At 39.7% G+C, this 19,909-nt stretch overlaps 1 protein-coding gene across 2 annotated transcripts in view; it reads left to right on the top strand.

Annotated features, from left to right (window-relative positions):
• The window catches only part of BOLL (boule homolog, RNA binding protein), a 37,634-nt gene extending 24,582 nt beyond the window's left edge, over positions 1-13,052 (top strand). For both annotated transcript variants that reach the window (XM_035132958.2, XM_060281492.1), the window contains 3 exons: positions 60-188; positions 6,764-6,859; positions 12,448-13,052. In XM_035132958.2, coding sequence (XP_034988849.1) covers positions 60-188; positions 6,764-6,859; positions 12,448-12,606 — 384 coding nt within the window. In that variant the 3' untranslated portion in view covers positions 12,607-13,052. The remainder of the gene's footprint in view (positions 1-59; positions 189-6,763; positions 6,860-12,447) is intronic.
• Positions 13,053-19,909: the final 6,857 nt, after the last annotated feature.

Below are 19,909 nucleotides of genomic sequence, written 5' to 3'. Positions count from 1 at the left end.
CTTGAATTCGTCTAACAATTGAGTGTGTCATATGCAAAACAATGTTTTCTCTTTTTTAGTCTCCTGCCTCTCCCACCTCATTCTTTTATCTACATCCTTCTGAAATTACTTACCAGCCCCTGGAGATTGCACAGGATGGTGGATGTGTCGCTCCTCCTCTTTCCCTAATGGAAGCTGCAGTTCCAGAGGTACGTATACTCAGAAAAAGTATTTGTAGGCTGCATCTGCTCTAGCTATTTAATTACAGTCGCACCTCGGTTTACGAACCGCTCGGGTTGCGAACAGTTCGGGTTACGAACTCCGCAAACCCGGAAGTGTTTTCGGCGCGTCCCGCACATGCACAGAAGTGGCGTGCGCGCTTTGCGCATGCGCAGAAATGGTGCTCGGTTTGCGACCTTTTCGGGTTACGAACCGCGATCCGGAACGGATCGTGTTCGTAACCCGAGGTACTACTGTATGTGTAGATAATTTGATAAGATTGCATAGAGAATGTATGAAGAATGAATTTGCTATAATCAAACATTTTAGAAATTTGTGGGGTACCTTTCAATGAGGGCTGTGTGCTAGGGGGCCATTCATAGACTGAGTATTCTCCATTCACACAGGAGAGAAAGTAATCAGCAGTACTAATTAATTGAGTATACTCCAATGACGCCGTACCCCTTCAGTAGTCTCACTGAATGTAGTACAGTGGTACCTCGACAACTGAACGATTCGACTTCCGAAGGTTTTGACTTCCAAAGTCGACAACCCTGGAAGTCTTTCGCCGTGCGCCCCCCGCACGTGTGCTCTGCGCCTGCACAAAGTGGCACCTGCACAGAAACGCGAAATCACGCTATGCGCAGAAGCGGCACTTCGACAACCAAAGACTTCGACTTACGAAGACGGCCGCAGAACGGATCATCTTCGTAAGTCGAGGTACCACTGTAGTCCCTTTATTTTATCTTACAGAATTTTGAGAGAACAGTTTGGAAATAAAGCCCACTTCTATCAGTATAGCTCTGGTCTTTTATCGGTATTGGATAGTTCTGATCTCATTTCAGTTTGGTAGGGTGCTTCCAGACAGGGGTCTTATATCACAAAAATGTTATAAAAGGCTCTTCTGCTTGTCCTCCATGCCAGTGGGTGGAGCTTGTCAGAATGTATCTGGGTTGTTTTTTTCCTGTCTCTCGCCTCAGTCAGTCCTCCCTTGTTCTCCACTACCTTTTCCCATTCTGGGCATGTGAGCAGATATTTCCATATCTGTGTGCATTCACCTTAAAAAAATTATCTGAGAAGTGGTGCAAGAGCAAATGTTGTACAGCTATGAGCTGAGTTTTTGATAGGTATTTCAATAAACCCCCCCCCCTTTATTCCTGCTGCCAACATCAGATAATGTTTATCTGAACACACCCCTAGTGTAACCAAATAATAGGCATGTGGTATAATACAATTTTAATTTATTTATCTTATTTGTTACTTTATTATATGTACAACAATGGCCACTATAATACTGATTCTTTACTAATAAACTAGCCCTGCCATACATTCTTTACCAACTCGCACACCATCTACCAGGCACTCCCAACACCACAATCTCTCCAGCAACCCACAGTCTCTCCAGCAACTCCCTTTCAGAACTCCCACGCAGTCACAAGTCTCCCACTCTCTAACATTTAATTCCTCTAATTTACTTACATTCACCTTGGGTACTCTACACATACATGTGCTTACAATATTATGTACAAAAGCACCAGTCTCACATGGTCCACTTTAAATTGCTGTATTGATCTTTAAAAAAAAAAAGTCTGATGCATATATTGTAATGTACTCCGGCATAATCCTTCACATGTACTATGTGGAAATCTTGAAAGAAGAGTTCCTCTGAAGTGGGTTAGTGGAAGTAGACACATTTACATTGGTTGGATCTAGACACATCCAAGAAGTGTTTCAATTAAACACTTTGCAAACAAGGTGCTACTGAAGGAATTTTTTTTTATTTATTTGTATAGTCATACATCGGAAGTCAGGGACGCGGGTGGCACTGTGGGTTAAACCAGTCAGAAGGTCAGTGGTTCGAATCCCCGCAAGGGGGTGGGCTCCCATTGCTCGGTCCCAGCTCCTGCCAACCTAGCAGTTTGAAAGCACGTCAAAGTGCAAGTAGATAAATAGGTACCGCAGCAGTGGGAAGGTAAATAGCGTTTCCGTGTGCTGCTCTGGTTCGCCAGAAGCGGCTTTGTCCACATGACCTGGAAGCTGTACGCCGGCTCCCTCGGCCAATAACGCGAGATGAGCACCGCAACCCCAGAGTCGGTCACAACTGGACCTAATGGTCAGGGGTACCTTTACATAGGAACTCAAACGGAATCCATTCCAGAAGTTTGACTTCCAAAACATTCAGAAACCAAGGCATGGCTTTCAGTTGGCTACTGGAATCTCCTGCAGCCAATCGGAAGCCACGGAACCTGCGTTGGACGTTTGGGTTCCAAAGAACATTTGCAAACTGGAACACTCACTTCCGGATTTGTGGCGTTCGGGAGCAAGTTCGACTCGCAAGGTGTTTGACTTCCGAGGTACGACTGTGAGAAATTGTGTTGGCAAAAACAGAACTCCACAGCACCATCTGGTGTCACAGTGTTACAATGCAAATTCAATGCATATAAAACACTTTTTCTTTACTAATCTAGCTGAGTCCATTGTTTTGGCTGCTAGAAACAAAATAGCTAACTGCCCACCCTAAAAATCCAGATGAGCAGTAACCATGGATGGATAATGGGTTATGTTTGCCGTGTTTCTCCAAAAATAAGACACCGTCTTATATTTATTTTTCCTATCACACTGGCTTATTTTCAGGGGATATCTTATTTTTTCCCCTCCTCCTGCCGCGGCTGGCATTGCTGCTGTGCCTACCACTATGCCTTATTTTCAGGGTATGGCTTATATTCCTTGAATGCTTAAAAATCCTGCTACGACTTATTTTATGGCTACGTCTTATTTTCAGAGAAACAGGGTACTTCTGGGTTTTTGTGTTGAAATCTAGTTTAGATGTAAAAAGTATGCGTTGGCATTTTGATGGCAATGACATCATGTGGATTCTGTAAAAACCATGTCATCCACATTCCGTCTGGAAGCAATCTTAGTCTTGCTACTGTGTGACAGAACCCAGTAAACTAGCTTTTTTATTATATGCTATTAAATTCTACTTCAGTTCTGCAAACATAGGTAATATGTTCCTGTCTGCCATTAGAAATCCCATTCACCACCAATGCTCATTGAAGCATTTGAAGGATCAAAAGAATAATAACAGTAAAATGTATAATTAATTAATTAATTAATTGTTATTACTACAACCCAGCTTTACATTTCATGTGCAGTTATGTGTCCTCTGTTATGATGGTCTTATTTATGAGGTGAAGCCCTTAGTCTTGAAACTTGGTTTTAAAAATGCCACATAGAGAGAAATGTACAAATGTCCCACTTTCAATTTTTTTAAGTAATCAGGATATCTTGACTGCAATTTGACATCTAGCAGGACATAAAATTTACCTCATACTGAACAGCAAACCAGCACAGAATGGTCAAACCCACACATTAGTATAGCTAAATTCATATAAGTGTATGCATGCATGCGTGTGTGTGTGCGCGCACACACACACACACAATAGTGGCATTCAAGCAGGCATGGAGGCTTCCATCAGTGGAAGACCTTCATGTAGAATCAAGTGGAAGGTTTTCCTGGCCATGATTTGAGAAGTCGAGAAGATCCCAGTTAACTTAGGTGTTTGGTAGTTTCATTGTCCCATTCATATTGTTGCATGCCACTCCAATCACAAAATGGTGTGGGATTCTAGGGTTCCAGGTGCTTACTCAGGGTTTGGTTTCCTCGGAATGAGGAACAGTGGAAACCGTGGTGTCTTTATGATATATGGTTTATTTACACATACCGTGTTTCCCCTTTTTTAAGACGTAATCATAAAGTAAGCCATGGCAGGATTTTTAAACATTTGCAAACTATAAGACATACCCCGAAAATAAGGCATACCTCCATGCCGTGTGGAGCGAGACCGCCGAGCGCCCGAGCCAGCCAGCGGGACTCAGAACGTCGGCTGCAACAGCAGCAGGAGGAGGAGGCCTGACGGCTCGGTGCCTGGAGCCAGAACCGGCGGCTGGAGCGTGGAGCATGCCAAGTTCTCCGCAGCACCAAACGGTTGGAGCGCCCTGCTGGGCTGGGCGAGCGCCCCAGCCAGCGGCCTCCGCCTGGCCCAGCCAAGGAGACCTGCCTCCCCGCCACCCAGAACCGGCAGCTGCAGCGTGGAGCGCATTGAGCGCTCCAGAGCACCGAGCGCTTGGAGCGCTCTGTCAGGCCGGGCGGAGCGCCTGAGCCAGCGGCCTCCGCCTGGCCCCACCAAGGAGACCTGCCTCCCTGCTGCCCAGAACCGACGGCTGCAGCGCCAAGCACTTGGAGCGCCAAGCACTTGGAGCGACGGCCGGGCGGAGCAACTAAGCCAGCGGCCTCCGCCTGGCCCGGCCAAGGAGGCCTGCCTACCCGCCGCCCAGAACCGGCGGCTGCAGCGTGGAGCGCAGCAAGTGCTCCGGAGCGCCGAGCGCTTGGAGCGCCCTGCCGGGCCGGGCGGATCACCTAAGCCAGCGGCATCCGCCTGGCCCGGCCAAGGAGGCCTGCCTCCCCGCCGCCCAAAACTGGCGGCTGCAGCATGGAGCGCACCGAGCGCTCCACAACGCCAAGTGCTTAGAGCGCCTTGCCGGACCGGGCGGAGTGCCTGAGCCTGTGGCCTCCGGATCGGCAGAAATCAGGGGACTGGGTAGGAGAGCGACTGCAGCATCCGGAGGGCTGGGGGTTTGCTCTAGGACTTCTCTCCCTCCCTCCTTCTCCGTCTCTTTCCCCTCTCATCAGACACTCATGTGCTGCATCTGCATTGGGGTAACTTGATGGTAGAATTTGGGCTAGATGACAGGTAATATTTTTTTTTTAAAAAAAAAAGACACCCCACCGAAAATAAGACACCCTGTGTTTTTTGAGAAAAAAAGTTATAAGACGGTGTCTTAAAAAAGGGGAAACACGGCATATACAACCTGAGCCTATAATAGAGGGGCTCACGGCATCAACACTGCAGAACGTATTATTCCCCCAATAGCCATTGCCTTGGATTCAAGCAGAAATCAGACATGGCTCTCACTCAGGCTTCTGTCTGCTTCTGGTTCCCAGCTCACCCCCCTAACTCTGGTTTTTGCCCTTCTAATTATTAACCAGGTTTTTTTGGGGGGGCACCCAGCCAGGTGAAGGGGGGTCTACACCATTTACCCTCTGACACAAAGCAACTTACTTTCTTATACTAACAACCCATACTTATGGCCATTATGGCCCTTGGCTAGCTAACTCAATATTTCATAAGATTCCAACCCTTTTTGGAGCCAGGAATTAGAAGGGCATACAGCCTAACCCCTGCCCCTAAACTCTCAACAGTATGAATAGGGGTAAATAGGAACCCTGATATCTTAGCAAGTTAAACACATATTTTTAATAAAAAATAGAAAAGGAGAGAGTATAAATATAGCTGACCCCATAATTGTTAAGGCATACATGGAGTATGAAGTGCTTAAGGTTTGCTAAGTTTAACAAATATTTCAAACAGCTGCTGGACTCCACAGCAACCCTGCTGACTCCGGAGGGTTAAAAATAAATAACTTAATCATTCATTTCTCATCTACTTTCTGTAGAGTTAAAATGGGAGACACATAATCTGCAAATAACCTTGAGTGCCAGTAGGCATAGAAGGGGCATAGGCAATCTTTAGTCAAGATATGTTACCTCAATAAGTACATGAGAGCAAGCTAAATTGAGGGACGGGGGCACTGTGCAGTAGAGATGGAAGGATCTGTCAATTTCAGTTCTCATTTTCTCATTTTTCTAATCTTCATTTCAGTTCTCCACGTTTCTGCAACAATTTGAGAAAATCCTCATGAAAATTCTTCAGCATTTAATTTCTTCTAATAAACACATTTTGTATACATGTTTGACTAATATACACATTTTGCAAGCAATTTTTTCTAATATAATGCATTTTAATCTGTTGTTCTCACTAATATATAATTTTATGCACACTTTTTTATAAACATTGTTGAGAGAACTGCATCGCAAAATGTGGATAGGTGTGAATTTCTTAGGGTGGCTGGGTTTTGGTTCTTACATTGTTTTGGAAAGTGCAAATTGGATTGATTTGTTTTTAATGCAAAAGCAATCAAATTTCTTCCCAGCCTGTTGCAGTTGATGGGCCAAAATTCTGTAGATATATTGACAACTTTATAACTTGCAAACCAGAGAATAAGATTTCCCCCTTGCATCATACATTATACTGTATACATTTAGCACTGCCAGTTCTGCATTATTACATGCTTCCACTAATTATTTAAATATACTGTGGATCTCTTCCAGTCATTTGGAACCTTCCTGGCCCCAAATCAGGTAAAAAGGTGTCTGTAATAGCCCTAACATCTAACCTACAACAAGCAGAAGTCAGAATCAGGTCTGCACCTTTACATCTATTCTGACAAAAAAAAAAACCTGGAAATTTGCAGGTGAACAATTTAGCCCAAGGTCAGTTGGGTTCTTAGATGACTAACTTAACATTAAAAAGCACTTCTGAAATGATGGAATGAAAATCGCTTTCTCGGTACATTTTTCCTGTTTATGCTATTTTTAATATATACTTGTTTTGTAAATATATTTGTTTGTAAATATGTTTTTCAATATTCATTTGTTTACCAGCCATATTCTGATCATGGAGTTCAAGCATATCACCAAGTTTATGCTCAAAGTGCCATAGCCATGTCAGCCCCTGTGATGCAGCCTGAGTCTGTTAAAGTAAGGTCTATAACCTTCTTTTTCTTTGGGGGCGTGTTTTATTTAAGTTGGATTGGGAGGTGATAGCGTGAGAAAGGCATAAAATACCCTTTCCCTTGCAAAGAAAGGTATAGGCATACTTAGTTTTAATATATTTTTTTGTAAATCACATTGAGCTTTTGGAAAGGTGAGGTAAAATAGATTAAATAATTAACAAAAAATGAAAATCCTTTGCCACTTTATGTTGTTCTTTTTCTGACTTTATACTTGAAATTCTTTGAAACATAGATGTTTGAGTAGATACTTACCGTAGTATATGGCATAGTCACAAAAATATTTCCAGTAGAGGGTGCTACAGTACTAAATCACCAACAAAATTCAGTAGGAGCTAATCAGTAACAAGCTATGAAAAATGATAATCATAGAAATGTTTCAACGAATTACAAATACTATTTTCCTTTTCTATATTTTATTTTTCAAAAAATTAATTATCTGACATTGTTGCTAATTGTGTGAATGGTGACATTAGCAGTGGCAGCCGGTGGGGTGGGATGAAAGCAGTACTCAGCTGGGAGTGGGTGTCCTTGTGGCCGTCAGCAGCTGCCTCTACTGTAAGTTAGTTGTGTCTTACCAATAAGGGCAGAGGGTGCCTGTACTCCCCACTGCCTACTATTGCTTTGGGTGAATATTTGGTGTGTAGTTAAGCCTGATAGAAACTATAAAAAGACACAAGTCTACTGCAGAAGAAACAGTTGTTCTTCCTTTGTTGTTTTAGTTAGATTTGTAAAATCATTTTGTAAAAGTTTGATCATGATGTCTTATTTTTTTCACTTTCCTATTAACGTTACAGTATATACTGTTAGCAAAGTGTAAATGAATTTGTACTTCAAAATCAGTCCAAATTAAGCTAATTAGCTATACACATACTTGCTTTGGGCTAGACCAGGCATCCCAAAACTTCAGCCCTCCAGATGTTTTGGACTACAGTTCCCAACATCCCTGACCACTGGTCCTGTTAGCTAGGGATCATGGGAGTTGTAGGCCAAAACATCTGGAGGGCCGCAGTTTGGGGATGCCTGGGCTAGAATCATTATAGGCAGAAATAGGGCTTACAATTTCAATGCAGCTTTTTTTAAAACTTCCTGAAATAATGCTACACACTACTCTGCTTACTTACACTATTGTACTATACAGTACAGTTGCATCATGCACTGGGGATGACACTTTTACCTCAACCCCAACCCCCCACGTGACCATCTTTACCTTTAAGCAATTTGCAGGGCCGTCCAAGTTCTCACAAGAGCCTCCCAAAGCCTTGTTAGCAAGCTGGAGAGCTTAAAAGCTCTTTCCATGCCAGGAAAAACCAGGGCAGAACAGGGTTTTAAGCTCTCCATTTTGTGTGCAGTTAATTTGCGGTATTTCAACCAGCCAGCTTTCAACCACATATGGTTGAAATCATGCAACACACGATTGTACTGTAGTTCTTTTTTCCTTTATTTCAGGCTTAAAGAATACTAGCTGTAGTTAGCTGCATTTAGAGCTTGGGTTCTTTTCCTCTCCTTTGACTTTAATGGGCTACATAGCGTTCTGAGACTAGAACAAGGAGTAAAAACCCTAGCCAGACATGCAATTGGATCTGTGATTATGTGCATTTCTGCTTTCCTCCTTCTGTGGAATATGTCTTCCAGTGCAGAATCATGCATCTACCATGCTTGAGAAACTTGCATGTTTTTATTAATGTTCAGCTCTGAGTATGGAAAAGTTCTGAAGCTTGGCTGACCAGTGCTGTAGCAGATGGTTTACAGGGTGTGCATAGAATTGTAGACTTGGAAGGTACCCTGAGGGTCATCTAGTCCAACCCCCTGCAATGCAGGAATGTATCTTCCTACTTAGATTTTTGTGTTGCTGCTGCTGCTGCAGAGGCAACAGGAAATTTCGTTTTGTGACTGCTAAGCAGATTCTTTTTTCTTTTCACTAGTTAGAATTCATCAATAAAGCAAGCTATTGGGCAGTTGTGTTCTCTCATATATTGTGTTTCTCCGAAAATAAGACACATTCTTATATTTATTTTTCCTCAAAAAACCACACTATGGCTTATTTTCAGGGGATGTCTTATTTTTCCCCCCTCCTCCTCCTCCTGCCACAGCTGGCATTGCTGCTGTGCCTATCACAATGTCTTATTTTCGGGGTATGGCTTATATTCCTTGAATGCTTAAAAATCCTGCTATGGCTTATTTTATGGCTACGTCTTATTTTCGGAGAAACAGGGTATTTTCATTTGGGAATCCTGTAGACCTCTGAAAACTGGGTAGGCGTGACCTGCCCAACTCAGTATTAATCACAGCTGAAGAGGCATACTCAGAGCAACATCATGCATCAGCCCTTGGTACTGTGACTGCTGAGCTTTGAACTTCATCAGGGTGGCAAGTCCCAAATGTTGGTGGTGGGGGGAAACAGCTCTTTGGAAATACTCTCTTGTCTCTAACAGAACTGCTTGTGATTTCCCCCTATGCCACAATTCTTGGAGAGGGGAGGAAAACCTGATATAAATGCAGTGCTATTTAGAAATGGAAGGCTTAAAATTAATGAGCTGATTTCTAGAGATGAGGGAAAAACATAGAGAAGGAAATGGCTAGAAAGCAATCTACATAGGCCACAATTTGCTAGACTAGCTGTGCAATAGGCCATCCACACCTGAGAAAATTGCACACCCATTGAGTTTTGAAAGTCAGATTTTCTGAGCTCTGAATGAGAGGAAGGTGTTTTAGTTTTAACAGTGTACATATTCCCTGGAAAAGTGAGTGGAGGAAATGTGGCAGTTCCACAGTAAATGCAAAGTGTGGAAGCAGCCCAAGTAACAATCTGTCAAGGAACTAAGAGGATAGAAATTCTCTTCACCATGAAAACTGCATGTCTGAAAGATGTCTAAACTAGAACCCTTCTACCTGACATCCAGTATTCAATATGTTGAGAGCTTTAGCACCTTCCCTTTTATACCCACATGGGGAACTCAGGTGTATGGTGTCCCATCTGGGCTGCATGTTCATGTTTTTTCAGCCCTTTTAGAGAGTGGAGTGCCTTGACTCCTGAATGCATAGCATCACAAGCCAGTAATTTATTTTTAATAAGATTAAGCCTAATAGGGACCCAGGTGGCGCTGTGGTTAAACCACTGAGCCTAGGGCTTGCTGATCAGAAGGTCGGCGGTTCGAATCCCTGTGACGGGGTGAGCTCCCGTTGCTTTGGTCCCAGCTCCTGCCAACCTAGCAGTTCGAAAGCACGTCAAAATGCAAGTAGATAAATAGGAACCGCTACAGCGGGAAGGTAAACGGCGTTTCCATGTGCTGCTCTGGTTTGCCAGAAGCAGCTTTGTCATGCTGGCCACATGACCTGGAAGCTATACGCCGCCGGCTCCCTCGGCCAATAATGCGAGATGAGCGCGCAACCCCAGAGTCGGTCACGACTGTACCTATTGGTCAGGGGTCCCTTTACCTTTAAGATTAAGCCTAACATTTGTTATATAGGGGTATGCATTTTTAAACAAATATGCAATTAATCAGGACCCATTATTTCAACTTAAATTTGTTATAAAGCTAATGAACATGCCTACCAATATCTTCTAAATGTCCTATAGCTCACATACCATTGCCGCCCAAATTTGCCAGAAATCCATCCATCCCTGCTTGTATCCTGACAGATTATTTGGCTTCAGATAAATTCAGCATTGTGTTTGGACCCACCAAAGAGATGGCTACCAAAAGCAACCTTCTCCAGTGAAGAATCTCCAATATTATAGAATGTAGTTGCTACATCTGGGCATTTCAGTAGGAATGGGGGTCCAATGGGCTCTTTTCATGGAGCTGGATACCATGTCCCTGAATCTTGATATCCCACTGCCAGCCCTAGTATGTCACCCGTGCTTCCTTGCCTTCCCTAATTCATGTTCACAGAGACACCTGGAACTGGAAATGGTCAGCAGCACAATGTAAGAGAGGCAGACTGGAGTTTACGCCTTAATCTAAACCAGGGAACCTTTGGCCCTCTAGATGCTATTCGCTCAGACATGCTGGCTTCAGTCTCTTGTTTTATCTGCAGACAGTTCTGTGCTCAAACAATAGTTTTCTGTGACTTACCTTGGAGTAGATTACAAGATGGATTTAGAAAACCCACCCCTCCCCCGCTTTCAGCACAAATTACAGTATATATAACTCAATTGGGATGGGGAGTCTCCAGCCTCCCAGTTGGGCCTCTAGATCTAAAACAAATGGAGAAACCTTGAAATAAACAGGATAAGCTTCTCATGCTCACTTAGGAATGTAAGGTGAACAAAGTAAACACTAACGAATATTCAGATAGCAATTGATCATACTGTTTCTGTCTAATAACTAACAAGGTGGAGTTAATTTATTCTCAGGGTTTGGAGATGCTGATGCAGTACTTCTAGGAGTGATAGGTATGCTACAGTATTTTCAATACCAGTTCATCAACCTGGGTATTGTTCATCAACCTGTATTTTTCCCCACCCAGTTATGGGCAATTCTAAAAGACCTGGGTAATCTCTTTCCCTTAGATTAGAACAAGTCACATTCCTTTGAAATCTCAGCCTTGTTCAGATAGTTCCAGGCTGATGAATCTTCCTTGTGACCTCTGTGATTACTGCCAGATAAGTACTGGGGACAGAGGAGAGATATATATTTTCTAATAAAAATTGTAACCCATTCCCCCCCCCCCAAGAAGAGTTGTCCAAAGTGGCTAGAAACAAATATAAAAATAAGCGGCAGACAATGCAACTGATTTAATAAAGTGTCTCATAAGATTTAGTAATGGTTGGGATTTTAGAAGCATTGCTTTCTGCACAATGCACACACATTGCAATAATCCTTTCTAGGAGCAATGAACATGGGACTACCTTGACTGAATAGAGAGCTGGTATCACGCAAGTATGCCGTTACTGAAGCTACTTTCATGGTTGTAAAAAGAGAGAGAGATGGGTGATTTCAACCTCTTTCAAAAGCTGCTGTTCAGGAGACTGTTCTTGGCACAAGGCTAATCGAGAAGAACGATGTAGTACAATGCTGAAAATCAAGTGTAGGGATTTGTATACATGTACTAATTATTTGTGATTAAATGGAAAATTTTGCATAATTGACACTTGGTAATTCACATTTAACCAGAGTGATCACCTAGGACTGATGGGTTTGCTGATCAATCAGAAAATTCTTTGAAATTATTTTCCCGCAGGAAATTGTTATGAAAACAATCAAGAGCAAATATGCTTTATTATGGTATAACTCCATAATCTTCAACAATTCCATGGGAAAACTAACGTGCCAGAGTTTATTTTAGTGCTTTTTAAAGTCAGATGGGAAATAGTTTTATATAGTCTTGTTGTTACTGTTACTATTTTAATTAAATAAATAGATTTGTGTACAGTACCACTCTTTATCCGAAGATCCCAGTTTAGTTCACGACAAAAATGTCATTTTGTGTTGTAAATCAATTCCTTCCTTTGCAGACTTTGTTTATATATTTAGCAGAATTGTCATATACCTGCTTAGAATGTTTTGTAATAACCTGCTATTTTGAAATGTAGTTTTTTCCTCTTTATAGGAAGGCAGGATACATTCTGTAAGAAGAAATTTTTCTCATCCTTCTTCTATGAGTTTAAAGCCACGTTATGCACGAAGTCCTCACTTTCATCCTAGAAAAGATTACAGATCAGATGACACCGTGCTCACTACTCCTTCCTCTACAGACACTGTTAAATAGCACCATAGTTATACTTAATAGCTAACATGAAGGTGTGTAATTTTGTAGCTCCTAATGTTTATTGAATACTGCTAAGTCAAAATGTCCTTGCGTTTTGTAAGGTATTTAAAGATCTTGCACTTGTAAACATAAATCGTTTACTCTTAGTAAACATAAATTGCAGGATAAAATCATGGTTACCTTTATCAATTGGTATTCTTATATGGTGACAGACTGGTAATTGAGAAATATGCAGGCTATACATGTGCTGTTTATTATGCCATTTAAAACTAGCATATTTGTTTTGCAAACCAAACTTAAAATTCATTTTCATCTGATAGGTTACAAGAATGACTAAGTACAATATTAAAAAACATTTTTGCTTGATGGAAAACGCATGCTATGTTGGAATCCAAATATTTCATTTAACATTTATATTTAAGCATATTTTTTGTTTTTTAAAAAATAATTTGGTGCAAATACTGTTTTACACATTGCAACTGTAATAAAAATCAATCTTTTTAAAGTTTATAAAAATTGAAAAGAGTTCCATCTGCTTATGTTCACATACTTTTTTCTGATTTTTGTGACTGATACTGTTCTGAAAGATATAAAATACTACACACATTTTATGATACTATTTTGGATATGCAAAAATACAAGCTTTGCATTCATAACATAATCTATTACAGTATTTGAAAACTTTCATTAAGCCTTTGTCTTCTTCCTGTGCAGGATCAAAATGAATCACTGCCTGTATCATGTCCTGAGGAGGAATACAATTATCCTCTTCTCCACAAGGATTTTATAATTGTTTATTCCCTGCTTTTGTTTTACAAGCTTTTTGTTGTAATCTCTCAATTTATACTTATTCTGGCAGAATAAATATGCCTGCTGTATTCAATTAGAATTGAAGCCTTTTTATCAAAGGTGAAGTCCAATTGTTTTATTCAGGTAAGAATTTCATAGAGTCAGTAATACTACATCAGCAAGGTAGCATTTAAATAAATCATTTAAGAACTACTGGTACTGTCTTAACAGCAAACTGGAAATAAATAAACATTTAAATACAACCTTATTACCTGCTTTGCCCACAGTGTACGTACCATTACATGTGGCTAGAGTTAGGATAAATTCAGACTTTTACTAAAATTTTATTTATTTTTCTAATAACATGTTCACTCTTGAGTCTTTAAATAGGTTTGCACCTTTATAGAACGTAAAAAGATCATATGCAAAAATAATTTATACCTTTTGTAAAAATGTTTGTGATAACCCAGCAACTATCAGATTTAAGTAGTTTTTATGTCAAGTATAAAGAACTTGAATGGTTGGGGGTTATCTGTTTAATGTTACTGTTTTTATATTTGCAGAGGTTTTAAAATATATCTGTATAAATGTGTTGACATCTATGTGAAACTGCTTTATAACTATGAAAGGATTTGCTCAGTTGTATATATCCTTGTAAACAATATAAAAGTAGCCAAGAAAAGGCCATGTGTTCTGTTACTATGGCATTATTTCTAAGTATATCATGAAACCATTGTATATAGCTAATTTCATCCAAGCAATCAGGGTCAGTTTTGAATCTTTTGCTTGGGTTCCCATTTTTACTTAGTATATTAGACTAAAAAAAGCATAATTTTCTGAAAATATTTTAAAATTGAGATGTCCAAAGAATGTTCGGCATTTAGAACTACAATTTAGAAAACAATGTCATTCATACTTGAAATCCTTTGTTCTTACTGGTTGCGTTACGGAGTTATTGATATTTATATCAGGTTAAATAATACCCAAGACTTTCCATTTTAGTTAATTCATTTAAGAGAGGAATATAAACATCAGGATTAGATTTTTTTAAATCCCTGTTTGACCAAGAGTTACTTAATACACACAAATATAGTAATAGAAAGAAATGTCTAATGTATAGACAGGTCCCTCCTTCATACCTAATTCTAAGGGGTTATAACAGAAGTAAGAAAGCTGTCTTCTACCCTTTGTATCTGTGGGCTGTTATCAATCCTTTTGAAATGCATGGATTTTTTAAAATGCAACATTACATTATAGAATTTGAGCTAATACATGGTCAACCATATTATCTTGAAAGCTAGTTGAATCTAATATATTGCTTCCCCCTTATTATGTTTCTCCATAGAAAAAATAGCTCCTGAGTCTAGTGTACTTATTAATTCACCTCATTTATATATTGAGGGTTAGCAAGCAAACATTAACAACACCGCTCTGTGTTACAATCCTGATTTTAAAACTTTTATTTGGGATACATGAGAGAATCATATTTGCCATAGATTTACAGATTAAATGAATTATTTAAGTAATGTTACGATCATAACTCCAAACGTATTTTAAGAAATAGGTGAAGAACTACCATAATGTTAATTAAAACAAGACTTTTCCTATGACTGTTTTGAAATGTTCAAAAAATGTGAACACCAAATTGTTATTTGTGCTAGTGAATTGGGGGAAATTCACATTAATCATCACATTGTCATTTGACATATCACTTTGCTATTTCTTTATGCTTTTTAACATACTCCGTAATCCATGTAACAAAATTAACTACTCAACAAACTGCATTCTACTAATAAGATAGACGAAAGTAACAGAACACATGGCTTTGCATACAGACTTTCTACCTGTATTTTAGTATAGTTTTACAATGTAAGTTTATTGTAATATGTGTTAGTGTAAATGTTTGGGTAAAATGGTAGTTTTGGGACGCTCATACTGCACCAGCTTTTTAAGAAATGTAAATGTCACAAGGAAGATGTTTGAAGGAATATGCATACAAATCTACTAAGACACTAGATTTTTTTAAAAATACATGCTAATTCCATATTACTTTGGAGCTCTGATTTTGAACATTGCTACAAGGTATAGCAGAAGAGTATTATTTTGTTTTGGGCTTCATTATTGGACAGTGTTGATCAGAGCTTTTGGTGTGATAACATAAAAGATAGCTGTAAAATGGCACTTGAAACCAGGATGTATGTAACACATTTTCAAAGGAATACAAGAATTTACTTTTGCCATGGTAATAAGAAGTAATTCATAAAAATGCTGATCATAAGTAGAATGTTTTTGCATTGTCATACAATTCTAGCTAAATTAACAGGGTGCCAACATGGCTCCTTATGCATTTGCTGTAGTTCCTGCAACCTTAAGTAAGTTAATATAAATGTACAGAAAGATGTTTTATCAATAATTTTATAGTACTTCAAAGTTTTACAAATTTGTTCTCTATTTTTTGTTTAAACTATGGGTATAATCCAGTCACACTGAAGGATTCTGTTAGGCTCAGTAGAGCCTTGATTTACACACATCCCAAACAAGGATGAGGCAAGGAAGCAGCTTTGTAGGCATATATATGGACTTTCCATTCAACCTAATGCCTTTTGCACAACCTCCACACACAAAGGAGAAAGCATGTCTCTATGAACTATTTGTGCAAGGGTGCTAGGCCCACACTGGACTGGATTCTGCCATGAATGTATGATATACAGTAACAATATTGGTTCCTGTAGCTTGTACCATTTTTTAAAAGCCAATGGCTTTGTAACAAAAGTTTCATCTAAATAAAGTATTCTTTATCTACTATTGGTAATGCAGATTCATTTTTAGAAAACAATAGTGACAGCAAAATAAAGAAGCAAGTTATGGGTGTTTCATATAACACCTTATCAAGAAACAGAATCCTGGATAGAACTATGTTGAAGGTGTCGGGTCATGGAATAGTTCAGATCTTAATTATTCCAATTCAGGGGTATCATGGAGGGAGGACAAGGAGGGGTCATTGCTCCCCTTCTGGTGTTTCAGACCACATGGCCACATTAACTCTACCTGTGTATTGAGGAGCAGCTGTTATAAACAATAAACTGGGCAATGTGTTGCTGTTTGATCTTAGTTGATGCTGCTGTAGTAATAGTAATAGGATGTAAAATGAAATAAACGACAAAACATATATCCTTAAAATTACCCCCCACCGCCGCCGCCAATGTTTAATCTTGAACAGAATTTCTAAGAGTAAACCTTTAAACCTAGTTGAGAAACTCCTTAAATAATTTTGTCCCTTTCCTGAAATGTGAAATGGCTCTCAGCTCCACTTGTATTCTATGGACAAAGTTAATGGAATGCAATATAAGATCAGATGCCCCTCACCAGGTCCAATTGTGCAATTGAATGCATCCCTTTAATTTGTTTCTGACCCAGCTAAGTGAGAAGTTGAGGCACCTGTGCACAGGAGATCCTCAGTCCCCAGCGATACATAGATAGGAAAGGTGCTCGGCCTAGAAGAATCCTCATGCTGTGTGCCCAGTGATTCTAGTACAGGCATAGGGAAACTTGGCCCTCCAGGTGTTTTGAGACTACAATTTCCATCATCCCCGATCGCTGATCCTGTTAGCTAGGGATGATGGGCGTTGTAGTCCCAAAACATCTGGAGGGCCGAGTTTGCCTATGCCTACTCTAGTAGTTATCCTGACTCCAAGGATCCTTCCACTAGCAAGTGAGGTGTTGTAGCCAAGGTGCAGTAATGGCAAAATGCAATATCTAGACAGCATTTTGGCTCTTCAGGTACAACAAAAGAACTTTTTGCTTGGGTTTATATTTGAGGGCAGTTGGTTCATCAACAAACATGGGACGTTTTGAATTGTTTTAAATATTGTTTTTAATGCTGTAACCCACCCATCTGTTGTATGTGCAGCCTTTGAAACCTTCAGCACGTTCCTTGAGAGGGCAGTGTGTCCCGTAGTGGGACACCCAACAGGTCACCCACTGCCTTGACAAATTTTTTTTGTTTGCGGGAGCTGGTGAAACCAGGGGCTGCCTGGACCTGCTGGTGGCCTTCCAGTGGCTATATGACGACTTAGAGGTAGGTCTTTGCTGCCCACAAAAAAGCTTAAGGGCCTTCAGGTAAGTTCATTTATTTGGGCCTCTGGGTAGACTGGTAGCTTCCTCGATTCCTTCCACTCCTGTTTGCCATGATGGCGTTTAATGCTGTACATCTCCCATGGGTGCTTCCCAGCTGACTGGCAGCAAGAAACATCGCAGCAGCAAGGGTTGATGGAATGCAGACCAGATCTTTGCCCTACTGCCATGCCAACCCTGCTTATCTGCTATAAAACCAAAATTAAGTGGCCTGTTTCAACCCACAAATGCCTATTCATTGTGCTTATTTCCACTGCTCCAACGAGCCTGGTACAGAATGATAAACTAAGGGCGGAAAATGAGATTTTAAAAATCTCAATTTGACGTGAAGACCAGGAACCAAAAATAACCCCTGCATGACTACTTAAGCATATCTATGGGAAATTCAGACTTTTGTTCTTATACAGCTGGCCCCGGTGCCTTTTTCTATCTCTGCAAGTCCAAAGAGAGAGATAGAAAATTCCAGACAGTGTAAACTAATATTAATAATTTAATAATTTTTTATTATTTATACCTATAACTCAAGGAAACTTATGTAAGCTGTATAAAGAAATCATTCATAGACAGGTCAAAGTTGAAGCAGCACATTTATTTGTAAGCACTGGGATCATATAATCAGAATTGAAGAGTTGGAAGGGACCTTGAGGGTCATCTAGTCCAACCCCCTGTAGTGCAGAAATCTAGTGCTAGCTGCCAACTTGCAGGGGTCTTAAGACGCCTTTGAACAATGCAGTTGATAAGATTGTGGCTAGGCTAGGCTGCATGTCCTGAAGAAATGAAAACAAATACAAGCAACTAATTGAAAATCCACTCCTTTGCTCCTTGTTTGAAAAAGCCCCTAAAACAGAAGTTTAAAGAATTGTTTTAACTGTTAGCTTAACGGAAAGATTGCCATAGAGCTCTTGTATAATGTGAATCAAATCCCCGCTCTGGTTTGCTATGATGTACATTTCATACTGTTTCTATTTTTTTAAAAAAAATATTTTTTATGAGGTTTTATCAAACATTTAAAGAAAACAACAATTTAACAATATAACACAACAATACAACAACACCACACATATAAAATACAAAACAATAAACAATACAAAAATGTCATCTTTTCTCATCTTTTGAGTCATTGTCTCTTTTGCTTCCCCAAGTCCCCTCTATCTGATTTTCATTTTTAAAATCATCTGTAACAGTTTCTAGTCCATTACTTTTAATTTTCATCCTCATATTTTTCTTAATTCATCTTAATCTCCATCTTTTATTAAAAACTCCTCTTTCTACTTTATAATCTCTTCTTTTATTCCCTAATGCCTTAACTTCTATATTTCCCTAGATATTCACTCTTTTATTGTTCAAGATTAATTCCCTAAATACACTTTGAATTTTTTCCAATCTTCCTCCATTCTCTCATCTGCTTGGTCTCGGAGTCTTCCTGTCAAATCTGCAAGTTCCATAAAGTCCAACATTTTCATTTGCCATTCTTGTAGAGAGGGTAATTCTTCTTTCTTCCAATATTTCACAATTAAAATCCTCGCAGCTGTGGTGGCATACATAAATAAATTAACATCTTTTTTTGGGAGTTCTTCCCCAACTATACCAAGTAAAAAGGCCTCTGGTTTTTTCACAAATGTGTTTTTAAATATCTTTTTCATTTCATTATAAATCATTTCCCAGAAGCCTTTTATCTTGGGGCATGTCCACCACATATGGTAGAATGAGCCTATTTCTTCTTTACATTTCCAACACTTATTATCACCCTTATGATACATTTTTGCTAATTTAACCGGCGTCAAATACCACCTATACATCATTTTCATTAAGTTCTCCTTCAAAACAGTACACGCCATAAATTTCATTCCCTTCTTCCACAACCTCTCCCACTCTGATATCATAACATTATGACCCAAGTCTTTGGCCCATTCAATCATAACCGATTTTGTTTGTTCATCCTTCAAATGCCACTCTAACAACAAAAGATTGCCATAGAGCTCTTGTATAATGTGAATCAAATCCCCGCTCTGGTTTGCTATGATGTACATTTCATACTGTTTCTAAATGGGAGCCTATCAAAAGCAGAGAAGGTGCTTTTTTATATTTTTTAACTTACCGTACTAAGTCAATTACTCCAAATACAATTTGTACTGCTCTCTAGCCAAGAGAATCTTTTGCTATACATTTTTTCCCTAGCTGTCCTGTGCAAAGGAAGTCAGATCCAAACTCACATTTAAAACAAGAGTCTGAACTGCTTTTCATTTACTTTCCTCCCCTTTGAGATGCCAGAAGCAATTTCCTCTTGAAGTTGACTTCCTTTCTGGAAACGATTTTGTCTCAAACCATGTTGAGGCTCTCTAGTCCCATTATCTGACTAACTTGCTCTTTTTTGTTCCCT

This window comes from Zootoca vivipara, chromosome 1, assembly GCF_963506605.1.
Source record: "Zootoca vivipara chromosome 1, rZooViv1.1, whole genome shotgun sequence".
Taxonomy (NCBI): Eukaryota; Metazoa; Chordata; class Lepidosauria; order Squamata; family Lacertidae; genus Zootoca; species Zootoca vivipara.
Note: the sequence above shows the minus strand (reverse complement) of the source record. Positions and strands in the feature narration are given on the sequence as shown.